Source organism: Ovis aries, chromosome 6 (assembly GCF_016772045.2).
Source record: "Ovis aries strain OAR_USU_Benz2616 breed Rambouillet chromosome 6, ARS-UI_Ramb_v3.0, whole genome shotgun sequence".
NCBI classification, from domain to species: domain Eukaryota; kingdom Metazoa; phylum Chordata; class Mammalia; order Artiodactyla; family Bovidae; genus Ovis; species Ovis aries.
The window spans coordinates 3,811,044-3,829,731 of NC_056059.1; the positions used below are offsets into that span (position 1 = coordinate 3,811,044).

At 42.3% G+C, this 18,688-nt stretch overlaps 1 protein-coding gene across 4 annotated transcripts in view; it reads left to right on the forward strand.

Moving 5' to 3' along the window:
• SMIM43 (small integral membrane protein 43) overlaps positions 1 to 16,476 on the forward strand; it is a 55,554-nt gene extending 39,078 nt beyond the window's left edge. The window contains exons 3-8 of one of the 4 annotated variants that reach the window (XR_009601120.1): positions 2,286 to 2,406; positions 2,854 to 3,026; positions 6,169 to 6,242; positions 7,205 to 11,086; positions 12,164 to 12,232; positions 14,967 to 16,476. Coding sequence is in view for 3 of the 4 variants with exons in the window: in XM_060417515.1 (XP_060273498.1) it covers positions 9,817 to 10,008 (192 nt within the window). In the remaining variant the exon portion in view is untranslated. Of the gene's footprint in view, positions 1 to 2,285; positions 2,407 to 2,815; positions 3,027 to 6,168; positions 6,243 to 7,204; positions 11,087 to 12,163; positions 12,233 to 14,966 lie in introns of all 4 variants that reach the window. The other 3 variants (XM_060417515.1, XM_060417514.1, XM_042251103.2) reach the window with 3 other exon arrangements.
• Positions 16,477 to 18,688: the final 2,212 nt, after the last annotated feature.

An 18,688-nucleotide genomic window follows, 5' to 3' on the forward strand; every position in this document is an offset into this window, starting at 1 on the left:
CATCCTGACGTGTGAAATAGTTATGAGAATAATAGTTCATTTTTATGGGCACTTACCACATTTGGGGCAGTGTTCTGAGCTCTTAATGAATCTTCCCTGGTGGCTCAGACAGTAAAGTGTCTGTCTACAATGCAGGAGACCTGGGTTCGATTCCTGGGTCGGGAAGATTCCCTGGAGAAGGAAATGGCAACCCACTCCAGTATTCTTGCCTAGAAAATCCCATGGACGGAGGAGCCTGGTGTCCATGGGGTCACAAAGAGTTGGACAAGACTGAGCGACTTTACTTTAAGCTCTCAATACATATTAGTCCATTTAATCTTCACCACAACCCAAAGTTGAGGGTATCATTCCCCCCTCCATTTTACAGATGAGGCAACCAAGTCACAGAGTTGAAGTCACATGCTGGTCAGGGAAGCCAAGACTTATTAATTCAAGCAGCCTGGCTCTAGAACCCAGGCACTTAATCAGCATACTCGATTATGAAGCAATGCTTAATTATATGCTTTTAAAACATGCTAGATACATAGATTAGTATTAAATTTTGGCAAAGTTGTATCCACAGCAGTAAGTTTAAACAATTTGTACATTTACTTTCCTTTAGGAAAGCTTAAAAGAGTGTTTTTCATTAAAAAGTGAATTATCTTATCCCTTATGTATTTCAGTAACTGGCGAGTATAATTTTGACATCTTTGCAAGGTTTCTTTCACAATTTAATTTCATGGTATATATATTTTAAAAATCATAGTATATAAACTTGTTTTAGAAACACACTGCCATTGAGCATGAACTGTTTAACAAACATGATTATCAATAGTTTGATAAGCAAACTATTGTCCTTTAGCTTAATATTCTGCTTGTGTTGAAGTGAAGTGCAAATGTTGTCCCATTATTTCCTTGGTAGGGTAAACCTCACTGGAAAAGCATGAATACCAAATAGCACCCCAAATACACTAGCTTTATAATACTGTCATTAAATGATTAGTGTAATGTTAAAGACAATGTATTAATATAATAATGGACTGTCAACTGCTTAATAACAAAAACACTCAATACTCTTTAGTATTAAATAATCCTTAAGATGAGATCAATTTTGGCTCAAAATTAGATAAAAACCAATAAAGCCTTTTTCTTAGGGTGCTGGCTGTTTAGAAACTTCATTTTTAAGCCTGTACAATGGAGTTTTACTCATTCCAAGCTGAAAGAGGAGAGACATAGTGCCTGCAATTGCATTGACATGAAGTCCTATCCTCAGCATCTTACCTGGGAGGTCTTCTTAATAATCTTTCTCACACATACTTTCTTATTTGGAAATTATTTGGGCTTGATCAGAGAGGTTCAAGAGTTACATGTACTACTCTTGGGGAAAAAAAATATCTTCTTGGCAGCTGATTGGAGAATTCCTGTTGGCAGGAACTTTATTTAAAAGAGAATTTAATAAACTTACAATTAGAAGCTAGCTCAGATTGGTGCTCAGGTTTCCTGCTTGATGAAGAAAGCAGGTAGGGAAAATAATGACTCTGGGGAAGAAAGGGTTAAAAGAAGTACACACCTGAGTTGTCCAGCAGTCCATCAGGGCCTTTGGGAGCAGCAGAAATGTCCAGTGCATGTTTGTTGGCTCCGCAGTCTAAATTCTTCCTTCAGTAAGTTCTGTGTTGTTCAGTGATGCTTTGTAGCATGATTTTCCCTTTAGAAGGAACCCTGATGTGCTGAATCCTGCACATAGTGAAAAAGTGACTGCTTTGGGGAGCCACTGATCTGTTGGTTACATATGAAAAGCTCTGCTTCCTTAAAGTTAAAAGGAAAAATGTCATGGTGGGGGTTGAGCAATGAGCAGTGGTTCACAGACCTCTGTTAATGTGTCAGAGGCCCTTCCTAGAGCAAATTGCTTTCCTGAAAGAAGGCACCCTGGGTTCCCAAGCCTACCCCATCATCATGGCAACTGGGAGCAATTCACTCTGATAATTTCACTCTTCCACCACCCCTGGTTTGGGCAGTAAAAATGATAAGTCATTTGAATTTTGGAACCAGAAGGGACATGGCTATCTTTATGTTCAAGTCCCCTAATTTAGGAAGCAGAAGCATAGAGAAGTTAAAGACATGCCCAGTGTTACATGGCTCTGGAAGCATGGGATGTTTAGCCAGGCCTTTTGTTTCCCACCAGTGTTCTTCCCACAACAACAGAAAAGTTGAAGAAATGTGGAAAAGGAGGAGGAAAATCATACTGGCAAGTATAGCTAAGGCATCAGCAAAAACGACAAAGCTGATAAATGGCTGTTTTCTTCTAGGACCAGACTTTTTCATCTGAAGAAATATACAAGATAGAAGAAAACATGAAGAACCAAAAAATATATTGGTAGCAGGTGCTGAGTTTTGTATAATGAGTCGTGTGTTCTTCGCTTCTCATAGGTGAGAAGAGGGTGGGTGGAGAAGCGCAATTCTTGGTGGTGTCTAGTGACAGAGCCCGCCTGCTCAGCCATACACCACATGAAGAGACCATGATTAGGAAGGGCACACGGAAGAGCCAGGTGTGCAACAGCCAACAAGGAGTATACATTTTTTCCAGGTGTCACAGAGCTTCATTTTCATTATCGAGTAATCATGGTAATCGCATCACTTAGTGCAAGCAACAGTATCCGCAACAGCAAAAGAAAACCTCCTGACGGTATTAGTAGTCCAGTGCCCCCATTTTCACACACATCCTGAGCTTTCTCTTTTTACAGGGTTTCGCTGTAGGTCATAGGAAATGATGGGATGATCTCTATATTGCTGAAGTTATCAACTATTACATTTACGTTCTTGAAAATATGCCTTAAAGGTTGCTGTCTCCAAGATGCTGATCCTCTTGGTGTTTAGGCACTCAGTTCCACAAGTTAAAAGAAAGTGAATGAAGCCATACAGAGGCTTTGCCTCTCCCAAGCCTGCAGTCTCCTGTCTGAAGTATCAATTTCTATGGGTGGGTGGCAGAGGAGGTTAGAAGAGTCCTCGGCCTGATTCACAGATGATGCAAAAGCCAGAGGGAAGCTTGGGTAAGCAGTCATTTGTTGCCTGGTTTATGATGATGATTACGAAAGGAATATCCAGATATATTTCCTAGTGAAGGCCTTAGTCTCTCACCGAGAGTTTCTGTTGTAGATTCCAACCAGCATTTGTGATAGCAGGCCTTCTATCACAGAGGCAATAATACCAGGCCTATACCTTAGCCACTGTGGAGTTGGCCTAAGTACTGAAAACCCCGAGGAGAATTATTTTTCACATATACTAAATAGCAGTGTGATTTTCTGCATTAAGAATATTCAACTCCTCAGCAAATAGTTCTTTAGGAAGGATATTTACATGCCTTCCTATAACCTACAGTCAAAGTAGATTATTTAAATACTTTAGATCATGTAGTAAAGCTCTTGTTTTACTCAGAATAAAGCATATTTATATGGTTGGTAAACACATAGAATAGAATATGTATTAGTCAAAGATCTCCAGAGAAACAGCAGAAAATAGGATACCTAGTGAGATAGAGACAGATAGATATGGTTCATTATAATGAATTGGCTCATGTCATTACGGAGGATGAGAAGGTCCACAGTCAGTGAGCTAGAGACCCAGAAGAGCTGAAGATGTAGTTCCAGTTTGAAAAACAGCAGGATTCTATTGATAAGAAAGAAATATGAGGTGCTTGGTAGGCAAGCAGGGATGTCCAAGGTCACCCAGCTAGCAAGAACGAAGCCAGGATACGTGTCCAAGCCCATCAGGCTGGAAACACTGCACAGTGTGTGGTACAGGGACGAGTCTACTGGACTGGGGCCCAAGGCTGCCACTGCAGCCTGCACCCGTGTGTCTGTGCCTGGAGGACCGCTTGGATCCCCGGGCCTGGGAATGCAGGCCCTACTTGTTGGGTCGTTAGAGCTCACAAGGTGGCATTTCTCCAAGGGCGTATGCATGACAACAAATTCTACTTTTTCCTAATTCTTTTTTCCCTTGGGGCAATCCAGTTTTAGCCTCGTGTATGTACATTATTCTGCAAGCCCACAGCTCTGATCATTATCAGCTCACATAGAAGCTTGCAGACTTTCCATTAGTGGTGACAGTTTCAGCACTGTCATTATTAAAGTTGTGCTGAACAAAGGACATATCGCTTCTCTAATGCTCAGGCGTTTCATTTTGCCACATGGCATGGTAATGATCAATTCTAGGCTCAGTCACAGTTGCATCAACTTTCTCCAATGTTCCTGTTAACTTGCGGGAAAGAGTCTAAATTAAAGAAATAGCATTTGGATGTTACCACATCTGTCACTTAATATTTTTCTTTTTTAATATTGGACAGACTTGGATATCTTCCTTTGTGTTTTGAGACATTTGAAGCTAAGGGCGGGATCTAGAGTTGCTGTTTTCATTGTTTCCATAGAATTATTCTTAGTGGTGAATCCTGGATTCGTGGTCTACCACATAGCATGATCTCCTACATGCCCCTCTACCACACAGCATGATCTCCTACATGCCCCTCAAATAAATTTCTCCCATAGATTTCCTTCCCTCCCTTCTACCCTTCCTTCCCTCCCTCCTTCTGACTCACTGGAATTTCTGAATGTTTATATCAGATTTAAGCAGCCCGTCATGCACATTTTATTTATCTCCTTATAGCTCATTTTGTCAGCATTGCATAACAGCCCAGCTCATTCTTTTTGGGGTGGAATGGGGAAAGAGTGAGGGTGTTAGAATGTTACAGTAACTGTTGATTAACTTTAGATAACTCACCATGATAGAATAATCCACTTTTCTCTCCTACAGTAGCGAACATTCTCATAGATTTTCTAATTCTGATCTTGAGGCTTTTAGGGATGATAAAGTATGTAAAAGGCAATTTCAGGGAGGCCCAAATGAATATGGTGTTATATCTGTATATGAGATAGGAGCAAGGGAGATGAGGCATTGAAGGAACATGGATAGTTTGGAGCCATTCAGAGTTGCCAGGATCACTAGGATGGATTCAGGCCCTGACTAGCTAGGACAGAGCTGCTTAGGGCCTGGAAACTTCCCTAGAGCACGGACCTCATTCCCAGCACACACACAGGCACTTTAAAAGACATTCCATCTAAGCATAAACCAATGACCCAATTTTTATGGTCCACAGTATCTGTATCAACAATACATTTTGAGGCCATGGTACAAAATATTTCTTCCATTTCCTTTGGATTTATTTCAGGCCAAATTGAGTCAGCCTTGCGAAGCTGCCTGCAAATCTCTTTTTCTCCAGTCTCCTGCTCTTATCCTGCCTTTGTATTAGGGAAGTTGCTTCTATCTAGCAGGCAGCCCCAATAGGTAGGTCCATCCTGGGATCTTGACAGATTTTTATAGCCCTGAGCGTCTTCTTAGGGCTCCAGGCTCTTTAGAGACACACAATTACAAGGCAGCCTCTTCTGTTACTGTTAATCACTTCCCATAAACACCTTTGATGCTCCTTATGATAAAAGACCCCCCTTGCTTTTGGAGGTGAGGGTATGGAAGAACAAAGGAGGCAAAGGGATGGAGAGCCCCATCCTGCTACACACCCTGGATGTCCATAGGCAGGGACTTGGAGCAGTTTTTTCGAGACTCATGAAGAGGGGATGGAGGAGTTGAAAGTGTGCCTTTGAGTGCTGGATGAGGCTTGCTGTGTTATTAAAGTATACGCAGGGTCCCCTCTGTGGGCAGTGCTATTCCACCTTACCAGTGTGTGCACCAGGGCTTTCTCTTTAAATGATGGAACTGGCCAGGCTCTTATCTACAACGAGTGTCCTTTCTGGCTTTTAAAATTCATAGATTTGCTTTGTAAGGATTTCTACTGAATGCATATTTAGGCGGAGAAAGATGGTGTCTTATTCCTATGGAGTCATTTGTAATAACGTGAACTGGAATTCAGACCATCTTATGAGATATATAAATATGACCAGAGGCTAAAAAACATTGGAAGCATCTAATAAATGTAATATGTTATTTTTGTGGCAGCAATATTATTTTAAATACAAATTTTATTGAGAGTGAATATAAAGATTTATTAGTCATTATTTATAAATTCATTTAAGCTGCTGAGATAAAAGGATAATCTAAATAGTTACGGTTAGGAAGGCTGAAGTGGATTTCAATTTGGTGACATAAAATCCTCATTTCTTGTCCTCTTTCCTCGGCATTCTGTAGGGAAAGACTGGTTTATTAGAAGCTTCAACCTTCAAGATTTCAAAGGAAGGAGCCGAGATGTATATAAGCAGAAGGTATGTGTCTCTTTGTTTCTTTCAAGTTTGACACTCAAAAAGAAAAAAAACAGTCATTGATTTGACAGTCAAAGACAAGAAAAGAGCATTTCCCCCCATGAAATAATACAAGGGTTGAGAATGCAGGCTACCACTTACCAGCTGTGTTCTTAAGCAGGTCACTTAACCTCTGTGTGCCTCAATGTTCATCCTTTAATGGCTTGACTACCCAGATGGCAATGTGCCGAGTGGCATATGCCTTTTCTACCAAACACCTTGTTGATTATGAGTGCTTAACATATGCAAAGTGTGTAAGCCACACCTCCTTTTTCAGTCAGTATTCTCACCTGCAAGCTGTCATTAACCATTAATGCTTTTCTGCAATAAACAGATTTACTGGAAAGCCAGTAGGGGTTCACAGAATAGGAAAGAGGCAGTTTAGAAAAAGGGCAGGAGTCAAGGATACCACAGAAGCAGCAGCAAGAGCCACGCCTGTCACTCCGGGAGCTGGTCTGGCCTAGGAGCCCCTCTGCCACTTAATGCATCTGACCTCCAAACATTTTGTCCTGTTCCATCTGCTCCCAAACTTCAGACTCCTGGAAACAGGGATACGTGGGTGAGTTTCTGGCATGGCTCTTTCTGCCCTCCCTGCACTATATCAAGAATGGGTAGAAGATATATCTGACCCCCTCGGTTTCTACAGTAGGAGGTGGCAATGGAGAGCAGTCACTGGGATCTGTCGTTTTGCCAACAGTACATAAAATAGAGAATTCTACCAGTAGGAATATGTGGTGCCTAGAGTAGAGGTGTGTGGATTCTGGGTAGTCAAAAACAAACAAACAAACAAAACAAATCACAGCTATCTGCTTTACTCATATAAGGCTTCAGACTTTCCTCAGTAGCTCTGTAAGCAGTGACATGCTGCTAAGTGTTTAACAACTGGTTCTCTGGCCTTGATTTGTAGCACTTGTACATTTGCACAGGGCAAATGCTCCTGCTGTTGCTGCTGCTGCTAAGTTGCTTCAGTTGTGTCCGACTCTGTGTGACCCCATAGACGGCAGCCCACCAGGCTCCCTTGTCGCTGGGATTCTCCAGGCAAGAACACTGGAGTGGGGTGCCATTGCCTTCTCCAATGCATGTGGCCAATTTAAAGCTACCTGCATGACATCGGGGCAGATGGAGATACACAGTAGTGTACTGCTGTGTAACATTTCAGCTATGTAGCCTGGCCAGACACGAATAACCTCCAGTGCATGGATGACAGTAAAGTGTGGCGAAATAATTAGGGAGTGGTGAGTTCTGAGTATTCGTTACCTTTGTTAACATAATTTATTTAATTGTAAGTTTATACAATAAGGAAATGACCAGGTGGCTCAATTGGTAAAGAATCTGCCTGCCAGTGCAGGAGACACGGGTTCAATCCCTGGGCTGGGAAAATCCCCTGGAGGAGGAAATGGCAACCCTCTCCAGTATTCTTGCCTGGACAATCCCATGGACAGAGGAGCCTGGTGGGCTACACTCCTTGGGATCATAAAGAGTAGGACATGACTGAGCACTCCTGCATGCCCTTAAACGATTTCATTTTTAATGATAGCTGTATTTTAGCCACATGACTTGCAAAATTTTTGAGAAAATCTTTGAGCCAGTTCCAGCATTCTATTGCCCATGAAGTGGGTCAGTAATGTTATTGAGAGAAACAGATCGAGAGATTTGAGAGATTCCTTACACAGCAAGATGCTTGGTGGAGAGGCCTAGGGCCTGGGGATTTTGCACAGCAGTCTGTAACAATGGGGACTCTCGGCAACAGAATAATAATAGTGTCTGTCATTTACTTAGCAAAACACATTCTTACTCAACATTCCACTCATTTTTAATCCTCACAACAAACTCAAGAAAAAGGGAAGCAAGATATGTAACAGGTAAGGAGATGGAGAGTCAGAGAGCTGAAGTGACCCCTGACATGTGTAGCTGACACTAGAATTGGGACTTTGAGACTTCCAGTTCACAGCTTGTCCCATGCCATTCTATTTCTCTGAACCCCCTGCCTTCACTGGGAGAGCCACTTATTACAGACAGCCCATTACATAGTCTGGGATGTTGTACATCAGCCCTTATCCCCCAGAGTCATTTCAGGGGCCCCTCTTGTGTCTTCACAAATAAAGAATGAAATAAAGTCGGAGGCTCATAGAGAGGGCAATGATGACCCATTGTGTTAGCAGCTTTGATAGCTGCACCCCACATTGACTACCAATGATCCTTACTCCCTGGTATTCATGTCCTCGGACCCCTACATAGAAGAGGGCTGACCTGTGCGACGAGTCCGTACTGCAGGAGTGACCACCTATGCCTTCTGAAGCCAACTGTTAATGGCGCTGCAGCTTCTGCCTCCTTTCAGATCCCTGGGGGAAGTGCCTTCAGATCTTATGCTTTGCAGGTTGCCAGCAGAGGGCTGTGCAAACACCCGAGCAGTGCTGTGGGAAGCCCACACTGGAGGGAACTGAGAGCCCCGACAGCCAGCACCACTTGCTAGCCCTGAAAGTGAGCCACCTCAGAAGTGGACTCTCCAGCTCCCGCCAAGCCTTCAGAGGACTGCCTCTTGGGCTAACATCTGATGGTGTAGGCTCATGAGAAACCTCAAGTCAGAATCACCCAGCAAAGTGCTCCCAAATTATTGACCCACAGAAACTGTGAGCTATGACCAATGTTTATGTTGTTTTGAGCCACTTAGTTCTTGGGTAATTTGTTACACAGTGGTAGATAAGCTGGTTTTTTGTTTTTTGTTTTTTTTTTTTCAGAGCAGTACCATATGGGCTGTGGGTAATCTTAACTACAGAGAGGTGTTAGGGGCTTAAGGAAGCATTTTAAGTAAATTGTTTTTTGTGTTGTTTTGGTTTTCCACCAAAGAAATTGGATTCTCAGTCGACCTTAGAGGGTTTTGTACAGTTTAACTAGAAATGCATTTTCTCTTTAATGCTTTTCTAAATGAGTGCCGCTCTATACTGAGAACATTTGCAAATCTGAAGAGCAAGGCGCTTGAACTGGCACTCAGGCACGCTTAAGCCATCTCACAGCCCTTTGGACCCCCGCCTTCACTGTCACTTTTGGGTCTCTGGGCCATGGCTTTGCCTGCCCTTTGGAAAAGCCTGAACAAGGGAAAATAACGAAACAAATCTACTAGGAAGGGGAAAGGGTAGAGACCCCACTAAATGTTGGAAGTGGAAATCTTAAAATCATTTGCAAAACATCAGCCCCAACACCCGCTGGGAGGCTGAGCCATCACCTCTTCTCCCTGTCTCCTCCCACTGAAGTTCGCTCCTAGAAAAATCTGCTCATGTCCCCAAGAGCTCTGGAGAGGATCTTGGCGTAGAGAGGCTGTTGTGGCTACTGGGAGGGTGGGAGCCAAGGTTACACCGGCTCCTTGGCGCGTTTGCTCTGAGCTGGACGAAGCTGCGTGTGGACCTCCGAGCCGTGGCCCAAGACGAGGCGCCCTTGCGCGGGCGGGAGGAGCCTGGAGGTGGGACCCTGACGGCGCGCCACGCCGGCAAAGGCAACCCGCGCGGAGCGCGCACGGCCACTGAGCGCCGGCGCCTCCAGCATGGAGTGGGAGCTCAACTTTCTGCTCTACCTGGCGCTCTTCTTCTTTCTGCTCTTCTTACTTTTCCTCCTGCTCTTCGTGGTCATCAAACAGCTGAAGAACTCGGTGGCCAATACGGCCGGGGCGCTCCAGCCCGGGCGCCTCTCCCTGCACCGGGAGCCTTGGGGCTTCTCCCGCGAGCAAGCGGTGTGACAGGCGCCGCGCGGACACTGGCGGGAGGGCATGGAACTGTGCGGGCACCGGGCTGGGGCTCGGCCTCTATTCTCTGGCCACACGGCCGCCCGGGTTCTAGGGCCAGGCTCGGCTGCCTCGCTGGCAGGTCCGTTTGGGCATGGGAGCTGTTAGCAAATGGGCGAGTTTCTCTTCTCCTCCGGGAAGCTAGGGGCTCACGGCGCGCTGGGATGTCAGGGATGACGGATGCCTGGGGTCTGGGCTGGTGGTGTGCTTTTAGGGAGGGACCCTAAGCTTTTCCGGGGTGGGGAGAAATACAAAAAAGAAAGGTTAGCTTTTGAAGCCAGAATGGCTCTGAGCACCTGCAAGCTCTTCTTTCCAGTCCAACTGCATTTTTATCTTGTACCCCAGGGATCCAAAACTAAATTATTCAGATGATTCAGTCCAGGCACTTCCAAACAAAATCGAATGTCAACCTAACCTTTAGGATAAGAGACAGGAGAAAACAGGTCACACTCGGAGTATTCCACATACTGCTTTGAATGTCTGTGCTGTGGTAGACCCTATGTGGGATTCAAGTGGCAGTGCGTGGGAGAGAGGGTTGAGTGGCCCATTTGTTATGGGGTATCTCCCCTTCCTCCCGATCCCTGCTCCTATTCTAGACTCCGACCCTGGAGGTGCCTGCGGATTGCTGTGGCGGGTAGGTATAGAATCAGCAGGAGGGTGAGCGTTAGAGTGGGAGTCACTGGGAGATTTCTTGGGGTTGCCATGGAGGGCTGAAGAAATGAGGCCATTTACGCGTGGTAGGGCAACAGGGATGGATAACACGGGAAGATCGAGGCTGACGTTTCTGCCAGGCTGTCCTAGGTGATTAGAATGATTAGATTGATGGGCTGAAGTAACTTCTCACCCGTGTGCCCTAAGTACCCTCCGGGCAATGTTAGTTTGGGAAATAACTTCATCTTCCAGGTGCTCTTTCCTCAGTCTTTGCCATCTCAGGTTCTGGAGCGGAGCTGCTGCCCTGGCCTGGTGTGTGGAGGATGGTGGAGTTAGGGGCCGGTCAGGCGGGAGTAACCAGAGACAGACGACTTCTGCGATGGTAAGCAGGGACCACCCTTGGTTTTGCTTTGTCCCTGGGTAAACTTCTAAAGACCCAGGCCCTTACAAAAGTGAGGGTTCAAGATGAAGGAAATGGGCGCAGTGACATAAAGGGCTCCTCTCCTACTCAGAGCCAGTGAGCTTCTATAGGAACCAAGGAGCCAAACCAATTCCCAACCTGGTACAGCATCTTGGTAAAGGATCATAAAAATTAGAATGAGATGTGAGAAATGATTGCGACTGATAAATATGCCCTATTGGAAAATAGAACAGGGGTTCTTGAAGTTGAAATATGTAATGCAGATATAGTTTGTCTTTTCAATAAGGGAAGATTTGGGTTCAGCCACGTTTAGGGTAAGATAAGCCATCCAAATCATGACTATAACACTGAAAATGCTTATTAATTTCAGGCACAAAGACAGACTATGTAGAAAGGCTAAAAACAACAAAATACTAAGTGTTAACCTAAATTGAGAATATGAAAGTGAAGTGGAAGACAATTATTTTAATAATTCAGTTGAAGGAAAAATAGTCTCACTACTTATGGGGAAAGTTTTGGTCTGAGACATTCAGATAATTTCCTACATTTTCTATTTCACTTTACTGGAATGGTGCTATTGTGAATAAAGTAAGCAGTTTATTTTAAATATAAGGTCATAAATAAATTCACATATATACATATATATGAATTCATATATATATGAATTTTAAATATGTCATAAGTAAATCCACACATATGAATTCATATATATGTATATATACACACACACATACCTCTCTTTCTGGGAGGTGTAATAAGACTTTATTTGAATTCCCAGTTTGAATCCCAGAATCAACTACAGTGATTCTAAACTGCACTTTGAACAGTAATTCTCTAACTGGTTGACACCCCTACAGTGACATCTAGTTATACAGTTGTGTGGTTATTACAGACTTTGAAGATGAGTGTGGGAGTAGTTAATAAGCATTAATAGTTTATAAGGATGAAAACAATCACTTCCTACTTTGTAAATAATCAGAATGCAAATTATTTTAACCACATGTTTGACTTGATTTTATAATTCTTTATTCTTCCTAGTAATGCCACTGGTGTCCAAAGGTTTAAACCTCCCTTGACTCTTCTAGACAGGAGACTAGAGAACTCAGGGTGAGTAGTTTGCTGCTATCCCAGTTTTAAGTCAATCTCTTTGCTGGTTCTACTAACTCAGCTTCCTACAAAAGGAGTGGTTGCCTTTCTCTTTTGTGGCCCGTGCCATTTTACGACCTCCTCAGAATCTAATTCATGAGTTACTAAGTTCCCATTTCTACAGGCAAAAAGGAATACTTACTCCTATTGTCCAATCTCTGCCTTGAGCCTGCGCTAAACCCTGGGAACTAAAGATTCTCATACTGCCTTGTTCTATTCATTTATTCAGTCGTTGTTTTTCAAAACCCAACACAGACTGGTCTCTCACATTAGAACTACTTTTGAATTCAAATTTTTTGCTACCTGTATACATTCTTTTTTTAAAAAAATTATTTATTTACTTGGTTGTGCCCTTATTGGCATGCGAGTTGCAGCATATCTTAGTTGTGGCATGCAGTATGTAGTTCCATGACCAGGGATTGAACCCAAGCCCCTGCATTGGGAGCTCAGAGTCTTAGTCACTGGACCACAGAGAAGTCCTAACCCGTATACATTCTTGATCTAGTGCTCCAGCATCCACCGTGGTTTAGGTCATAGGCTTGTAGATATTGATTGCTCCATCCACTGGCCACACCCTGGTCCTGACAATCACTATGCTAAGTCTGTTTTTGAAGACAGTGTACATATAAGCTAGACATTAAAGCATTTGAAAAGTCAGGAACATTTTAAATAACTGCTCATTATATAAGTATAACTTGATTATTAAAAATTGCTATATTTTATTTCCAGTAAGAGGTGTTTAGTGACTCTTTAGCAATGTTGGACTTCCCTTGTGGCTCAGATGGTAAAGCATCTGTCTACAATGCAGGAGACCCAGGTTTGATCCCTGGGTCGGGAACATCCTCTGGAGAAGGAAATGGCAATCCGCTCCAGTACTATTGCCTGGAAAATCCCATGTACAGAGGAGCCTGGTAGGCTACAGTCCATGAGGTCGCAAAGAGTCGGACACGACTGAGCGACTTCAGCAATATTAGAAGCTGAGTTGAATTTCTTACATTATAAGGAAATGGGCCATAATTCAGTTGTTATATTAATATTCTGTTTCCACTGTTCTTATTTCATTGTTGTTTCTAAATTTCAGCTATTTTAAATGACTCAAATTTTATTAGGATGATCCTGATTGTTTCACTGATTTCCAAACTTGAAAATGCAATGAACCTGCAGTTCTACTTGAAAAGATAAACTTTTTAAGTTGGCTAAGAATGACATCACAGTCATACCTGAAATCTAAAATGTCTTATAAAGTCAATTCCTGTGTCTCAACTTCAGTTTTAAGCACAGCTGTAGACGCAGGACTCATGCCATCTGGTGTGATTCCACAGAATAAGAGAAAGTTTTCCCAGAGTGTGCCATGCACTGGCTTTTCTGGGAATGACAAGGTGCCAGGATTTGTTTTTGGTTCACTTGCAGGGGTGGAAACTTGGAACTAGGTGAGGTAAAAAAAAAAAAAAAAAAAAAAAGCAATATCCCATTTTTAGCTTGACATTTCATGTTTCCAATTTTGCCTATAGTTTCAAAATAAGTGCAATAGAGTCGAACATTTTTAATGGCCAAAATTCTGAACATTGTCAATGGTAAAACCATTTAGGATAGTGGTAAATGCTTTTTTTTTTTCTAATCTATACCTACTAATATGGGGACTTGCAGAATACTAAGGGTATACTGATGTAATACGAAGCAAGTACTTGCAGAATACTGTACTGTTTTTAATTTTTATAACTCCTCTAAGGTACCTAAGGTAATTTAAGCTAAATTAATTAAAACTCTGAAACCAGTAGGAAATTGCTGTCAGATGTCTATGTTACATACAAGGGAGAATTAAAAATTGAATTGTAGTTTGTTGATGTTGATATTTCTTTTTTGGGTGTTTGAATTAAGGATATCAATGATAAATTCTTCATTTTTTACTTTGTCTATACAAAATAAAGTTATATATGAAATAATGATCTGATTAAGTATCTGAGTAGTTAGCATCTTATCATATAAGAATTAGGATAAGCAGAAGGGTAGACCTGTGTTCAGAAGAGTAATCAGAACATAATAGACACTCAAAAAAAAAAACTTCCTGATGGGTTAATCTAAAAATCGTCTTATTTTCCTTACTAGCAGCTATTTTACACAATAAACCTGCTCATTTCCTCCACCTCTGGTCTGTTGAGGCTTTGGTGGGTTCAAATAGACTTTTGTTCTATTCATATGATTCTGCTGCTGCTGTCACATCAGTCGTGTCCAGCTCTGTGCGACCCCATAGACGGCAGCCCACCAGGCTCCCCCGTCCCTGGGATTCTCCAGGCAAGAACACTGGAGTGGGTTGCCATTTCCTTCTCCAATGCATGGAAGTGAAAAGTGAAAATGAAGTCGCCCAGTCATGTCCGACTCTTCACGACCCCATGGACTGCAGCCCACCAGGCTCCCCCATCCCTGGGATTCTCCAGGCAAGAGTACTAAAGCGGGTTGCCATTGCCCTCTCCTAATATGATTCTCTGAAGTTACTTAAACTTACTGAATATACATATATTCCTTAGGTAAGATATTTTTTACTTTCAGATGAAAATTTTCTTTTTGGTAGAGGTTTCGTTTTGTTCTCATGAAGCATGGAGGTTGGGGGCTCAGCTACTTCTGGTACTGCCTGGTTCAGCAGCTCACAGACATCAGGGTCAGAATGGCCCTAAGGTTCCCGTGGCTTTTCCCCTAGGTTCCAAGACGGTTCTTTCGGTTCCCAGCAAGAAGACGGAGGAAGACCAAGAGGAAAACAGGGCATGCCAGTGTGAGGCTACCTCTTTTTAAAGAGCTTTCTCAGCAGTCCAACAACTTTTGCTCCCATCTCATTGGCCAAACGGTGTCATTGGCCCCTGCTATCTCTAAAGTTGTCTGAGAAATGTGGTTTTCGTAGGAGGACATGTAACTACCTTCAACAAAAATCTGAGTTCTCTTCATAAGGAAGAAGGTAACAGTGTATCTTGGGTGAACAACTTGTAGTCTGTGCCCCAAACACAAAATACAGTGGCAAAGAAGCATAATGCTTGAGACGGTTCAAAACGACAGCTCCTTCACAACTGGCAGCACGCCAAGCAGACTGCTGTGACCCGAGTGTGACTAGACTGAAACAGGCCAGGTTTTCTCATGAAACACTTACCAGGACTGACTGCTCTCAGCCGGTATACCTGTCCCCATCAGGCTTCTCTAGTCCCTCGGAACCCTTGGACTTTCTCAGAGGACGTGCTTGCTTCTTGGAGGCTTGAAACGAGATGAGGAATGTTTTACCTTGATGCTTCCACATTTGTGTTGTTTATCTTTTTTCTCTTTTACCTAAAAAAATTTTGGTGCAGTCTAGTTGTGTATTTGATCCCCATAAAAGGATCATTCTTTTCATGTACAGGGCAGGGTAATCTATGTAGAGAAAGGCTACTTGACTCCCTTCTGTGTCTCCACCACCTCATCTAGGAATATCATGGAAGAATTGCTTCTCAGAGCTGCCTCCATAAACAGCCTACATCCTGGCTAAGCAAAGAGAGAAGAAACACTTCCCACATCCAGGGCTGTCCAAAAGAACTTTCTGTGATGACAGAAATGTTCCGTATCTGCAGTGTCTAGTACAGTAGCCACTAGCCACGTGTGGCTAGTGAACAATTGAAATGTCGCTACTGTGATTGAGGAAGTAAATTTTAATGTTATTTAATTTTAAATACTTTAAATGTAAATAGCCACATGTGGCTAGCGACTAGTGTAGACAAACCTTTCTCTTTCTTGTGTTTTACAACTTGCTGGGTGTGTGTGTGGGTGGGGGGTGTTGACTAAGTTGTATGCTTGGCATTCCATGGTCTTTACTATTCCACCTTGCCATCGAACTTGTCTCCCAGAGGAAAGGTAAAAATGGTATTTTGGAACTGAATTCAGATGTTAACTTGACATTTACACATTGAACATATGTATTTGTATGTGTTCCTGTGTGAATAGAGTGGTTTCTGGGAATAGGTCCTGTGGCTGATAACTGATGATGGGAAAGTGGTGGTGCTGGTCACTTGACTTTCCTAGTGAACATTGTATGTTCCTTGTCATAGTCAGTAGAGATTCTGTTGTACAGTTCATTCTGTTACTTTATTTTTGTACTACTGTGGCTGCTAAATGATTATTCCATGTCTGTTTTTCAAAATACTTTGTGGTTTATATTTTTTAAAAGGCTATGAAATAAAAATAGTAGCTCAGCCTTGTGTGTAAGTGAATTATTATGACCCATACCCTCTGAAGAGTTAATTAGGATGAGATAAATGGGTGGAAGGAAATATTTATTTTTGTCTCAGATTTTCTTTATAATGGATGTGTCTATATACTAGTTAATGTTATCTTTTAAAAATATTTAATGACTCTTCCATTGTATACAGAGTTTGGGTAAACCGTGGGGGCGGGGGGGGCAATGGTATCTTCTGCAAGTCTCTAGATGTTTTTCTACACTGAGCGTCACTTGACTCTTGTTTACCTGAGTTGTTTGGGTTTGTTTGTCTTTTATTACTGAGTTATTCTTAAAAATATCCTGGACGCTGTTTCTTTATCTAGTGTGTGCTTTTTTCCCTAGTTTGTGGATAGCCTATTCATTTTCTTAACGTATCTCTAAAAGAGAAATGTTTATATGGCTGATTCATGTTGATATATGGCAGAAACCAACACAATATTGTAAAGCAGTTATCCTTCAATTAAAAATAAATAAATTTTTTAAAAACAGGGATTTTTAAATTTAAATCTCTTCACTTTTTTGTGTTATTGCTTTCTCTGTACTCTTTAACAGAATTCTTCCCTTCTTTTGAGTCATAGAAATATACTGCAGTGCTTTCTTCTAGACTGGAAGTTTTATAGTTTAACGTTTACTGTGTCTGTTATCCACCTCAGTGTAAATTTTTGTGTATGCTATGAGGTAAGGATTGGGTTCTTTCTCCCGTTGCTTCATATTTTTCCCCTTTTTGTTGAAAAGGCTTTCCTTTCCCTGTTGGACTACTTTGGCCTCTGTCAAAAATCAAATGACCGTATAAATGTGGGACTGTCTCTGGGCTCTCGTTTCTGTTCCATGGGGTCATCCTAAACGACTGCCCCACTGTCTTCCTTACTGCCTTTTCACCCCGAGTCTTGGTATTCACCACAATGTTATCAATCCTGACTTTGGTAATAAACTTCTACTGAAGAGTTAGCCTGTGTGCATAAAGACACTTGAGTAATTTCAGTTGAAAACATTTAAATTCAATAAGAAACCCCCACCTGATACCATGCTTCCTTTACTCTAGCTTGTAGCTCCACCTGTAATCTAAATCTAGATCTGGAATAGAACATGATCAAAAAACTTGTCATAGGTAGAGAATATCCTTTTTTTCCCCCATTACTACAGTTGAGAGAAAACTGTACTTTAAAGTGATACAAAACAAAACAAGCACAGAAGCTCGTGAGTTGTTGGGATCCCAGCTTCTTTACCAACAGAAGTCTGGCCACAGATGGATTGCCTAGCTCAAGTATCAGGACATTCATTTGGATGTTTTCTACTTGTCTGCGTGGTGTCTTGACTTTTGAGTAATTGGATAGTGCTTTTTAGAAATTTGGCTGAGGTGGTTTGATTGGCACCAAATCATGTCTCATGCCCCCTTTTATTTGCATTCAGTTTTCCAGACTCCCAGTTTTCGCATGTTCTTGTCCTTTACATGTCTCAACTGGGGCTTCACTGGGAAGAATCTTCTCATTATAGGGACAGTAAAGGGTCTCATCCATCTCCTACAACTATAATCTCACTATGTTCCTTGCAGCTAACAGTTATTAACAGTTTGCTACGTATCTTTTGAGATGATTTCCTGTGTATTTTTATGGTCTTACCATGTGACTTTGACATTGAGAGACAATGTCTGTGTCCCTTCCCCTTGAATCTGGGCAGGCTCGTGACAGAAGAAATTTTCAGAAGCAACACTGTCTTGTGAAGCTAGATCAGGAGAGGCAAGGCAGTCTCTACATTGTTTGATGGAATATCTACTTTTGGAGCTCTGAGTCACCATGTACTATGGGAATATTCTGAGGCTATCATCATTTTTCTAAAGAACCCTAGGCCCAGGTTCCATGTAGGTGCTGTAGTTGAATGTTCCCGCAGATGAACAGCTCAACGAATGATGGGTCCTGCCAGCTGAGCTTCCAGGCTTCCTGGAGCAGAGACCAAGCCATCTCACTGTGCCCTGTCTGACTTTTGGTGGTTTTCTTAAGTCACTAAGTTTGGGAGAGTTTGTTATAGCAATAGTAACTGGATAATATGTCTCAGGAAGTTGTATAGAGTACTCAGCAATGTAACAAGTATATGCTGTTTAAACATTAAATTTGTTGCTAGTTTTGTACAGATTTTATTTATACAAGTATGATTGCTGGGTTAGTGGCTTAGAAATCTCAAGAGTTGGT